Here is a 2,919-nt window from a genome sequence, read left to right as displayed (position 1 = left end):
GCTGCTCCTAAAGACAGCGGTGCTCCTCCATCTAACACCCGTTATCCAGGTATTAGTTAGGAATTATCTCCATTCCCGGGGAGGATCCAGCCCTGGGCTCTGTAACTGACCAGCGGGCAGAGGCAAGAACGCTCCCATTCGTCATTCAAACTCTTGAACCTTTATTGGTAAAATAGAGCCTGGCTTTAGCTGCAGCAATACTAACGTTTCCTCAGCACAGTTTCCTCTTCATCCACAGAAACAACAAAGCCTGGGGCTGCCAAAGGGGAAAGATACATCCACCACAATACCTGATAAATAACTGCTCTGCAAACAATGAATCTTACTGGGTTTGTCTGTCTTTGCTTCATTTCAGCACAATCTGCACTCTAAAGCGTCCTATCAGGGTACTATACTGAGCCTCCAACCATGTAAAAACGCCATGCAATCAAATAATCCAAACCCCCACACAACGTATCAGTCCATACCTCATTCAAAGTCTTCCACGCTAATTTTATCTAGAAACCGTATCAACTCTTTGCATAGCCTCAGCTGCAGCCTGTGCAACCAGCAAACGTGCTGGTAGGTATATAAATAAACCTCTGGATTTGCTAATTGGGGCAGGTGAACAGTGCTTCAGAAGTTCATGGTTTTAGTCCTGTAAGAAATGACTTAAAAGGTTACACTAAAAACCTGTTTTATTTAAAAACATCTTTTTCCTCATAGTTCATTTTCCTGACAAACTAATTTAGCAACATCACCACTCACCAATGGTTTCCTTTAAAACATTCCAGGAATACAGGAGCCAAAAACCCAAGTATGATCTCTGTGGGTCAACACATCCTAATTCTATGTGTTTACCACATCATCCACATAGCACCTTCAGTTCCTGTGCCTGTAGGATCTGAAAAGATCCACAGGTTGTACCAGAGCAGAAGTGCCTTTGCTCCTGCGCCAGGCAGTGCCACACAGCCAGGCCAGGGTGATGCTGTACACATCTTCATCTATGGAGCTCGGGGACCTCTTCAGGAGAGTGAAGGAGAACTGCACCACCTATTCATGTTACAGTCCATGAAAAAATAAGCTGATCAGCTTAAGAAATACTTGTTTAGTTCATGGGTTTTCATGTTTGTTTACTTACCACATTAATAGCCACATACTTGCTTTTTACAGCTTGATAAATAAAGCAGATTTTTAGTCAACATCATAAATTACAACCACTAAATTCAACGGTTTGTCCTTCTGTACTTCCAGTCCATACAAACTCCTGCTTTACCAACAAGCAGGAAATTCTCTCCCTATTTCAGCATCTCAGATTATTCCTGATGTTCGTGTTCTTGTCCCGGAATAAGCCACCGAATGCTCTCCGTGCGCACGGTGGCATACAGGACAAAGCTGGCCAGGAAGAGCAGTGAGAACAGGAGCAGCCAGTCTATGCCCTTTGTCAGAACACTGGGCAGGGGCCCTTCCCAGTCCTCCTTGGTCACAGCAACATCGCTTTTCGCTTCTATACCTGAAAAAGGAAGTACTTGATAAACACCAGAAATAATCATTAAACACAGTGAAGTTGGTTCTAGTTGGAGCTTTGTTCCTTTTCCCAGACTAAGGTGTGTGTACAGTTAGACTTAACATTTTGGCAAGGTGGTCCTTGTATGTTAATGTACACCCAAGATTTCACATAATCATAGAATGGTTTGTGTCAGAAGGGACCTTAAAGCTCCTCCAGCTCCAACCCCCTGCCACGGGCAGAGACACCTTCCACTAGAGCAGGTTGCTCCAAGCTCCAAAGCCCCTGTGTCCAACCGGTCCTTGAACACTGCCGGGGATGGGGCAGCCACAGCTTCTCTGGGTACCTTGTGCCAGCGCCTCAGCACCCTCACATGGAAGAGCTTCTGCCTCAGAGCTTATCTCAATCTCCCCTCTGGCAGGTTAAAGCCGTTCCCCTTGTCCTGTCCTTACAGGCCCTTGCCCAGAGCCCCTCTCCAGGTTTCCTGGAGCCCCTTTAGGCACTGGAGCTGCTCTAAGGTCTCCCCTTAAGGAGCCTTCTCTTCTCCAGGCTGAACAAGCCAGCCCTATGGTTCTCTGGCAGGGTCTCCCCAGAGCTGTGCAGAGGGGAAGAATCCCCTCCCTTGACCTGCTGGGCAAAAGGATGTGCTCAATCCTTCTAGCACCCTCTATTTCCCCCTGTTCTGTGACAGCAGCCCAGTGGATTGAGTTCCTGCTTTCAGTGCAGCCTGAAACCCAGCTCACTACAGCAATGGATTCTATAAACCTCTGCTCAGTTCTCTCTGGGTTTTCATAAATCAATTTCAACGAACAAACAGCAGGGAGAGATAAAGCCCAGCTTGGAGCTACAACCAGCCCGTTCCTCCTACTGACACATCAGGGCTGATTCACATACCTGTTTGATTAAAAATGAAGTCTTTCAGTGTTTCCAGTGTCCTGTCTGTATGATTAAATCTAGCCATAGGCTTAGCACCTTGGAAAAGGAGGATATTGGGTACAGCCACAGTTCCAAATCTCGTTGATAAACTGGTGGACATAAAGTAAATACAAAGCATTAAGGAAAAGAAATCCACTGGATGAAGAAATAAAGATACCAACGACAAAGTTACTAAATTATATTGTCACATTATAAGGACAAAAAAAAGCCACCCTGTTGTTAAAACACAAAGCTTGCTAAGGGAAATAAACTGATTCTAGAGCACAAGGAGTGCAAGTTACCTGCTGTGCTGAGATGCATCCAGTGCCAGGAAGCGAAGAGTTGGAAACGCTCGAGGTAAAGAATTAAAATGAGGTGCCAGGCTGGCTGAAAAGCGGCACCACGGTGTGTAGAACAAGACCAACGTGCAGTCACTGCTGTTCGGGTTTAGGAACTCCATCAGGTCCTTAGAGAATGGAGGAGAAAACCAAACACGGATGGTTATGTATTTGATAGAG

General features: G+C 45.8%; 1 protein-coding gene across 1 annotated transcript in view; it reads right to left on the bottom strand.

Annotated features, from left to right (window-relative positions):
* Positions 1-1,295: 1,295 nt before the first annotated feature.
* TXNDC15 (thioredoxin domain containing 15) overlaps positions 1,296-2,919 on the bottom strand; it is a gene marked incomplete at its 5' end in the record, with an annotated part of 2,275 nt that continues 651 nt past the window's right edge. The window contains 3 exons of the mRNA XM_010016169.1: positions 1,296-1,492; positions 2,381-2,511; positions 2,704-2,867. Coding sequence (XP_010014471.1) covers positions 1,296-1,492; positions 2,381-2,511; positions 2,704-2,867 — 492 coding nt within the window. The remainder of the gene's footprint in view (positions 1,493-2,380; positions 2,512-2,703; positions 2,868-2,919) is intronic.

This window comes from Nestor notabilis, unplaced genomic scaffold, assembly GCF_000696875.1.
Source record: "Nestor notabilis isolate BGI_N333 unplaced genomic scaffold, ASM69687v1 scaffold32886, whole genome shotgun sequence".
Lineage (NCBI taxonomy): Eukaryota > Metazoa > Chordata > Aves > Psittaciformes > Psittacidae > Nestor > Nestor notabilis.
The sequence above is the reverse complement of the archived record's forward strand: the minus strand, read 5'-3'. Positions and strand labels throughout refer to the sequence as shown.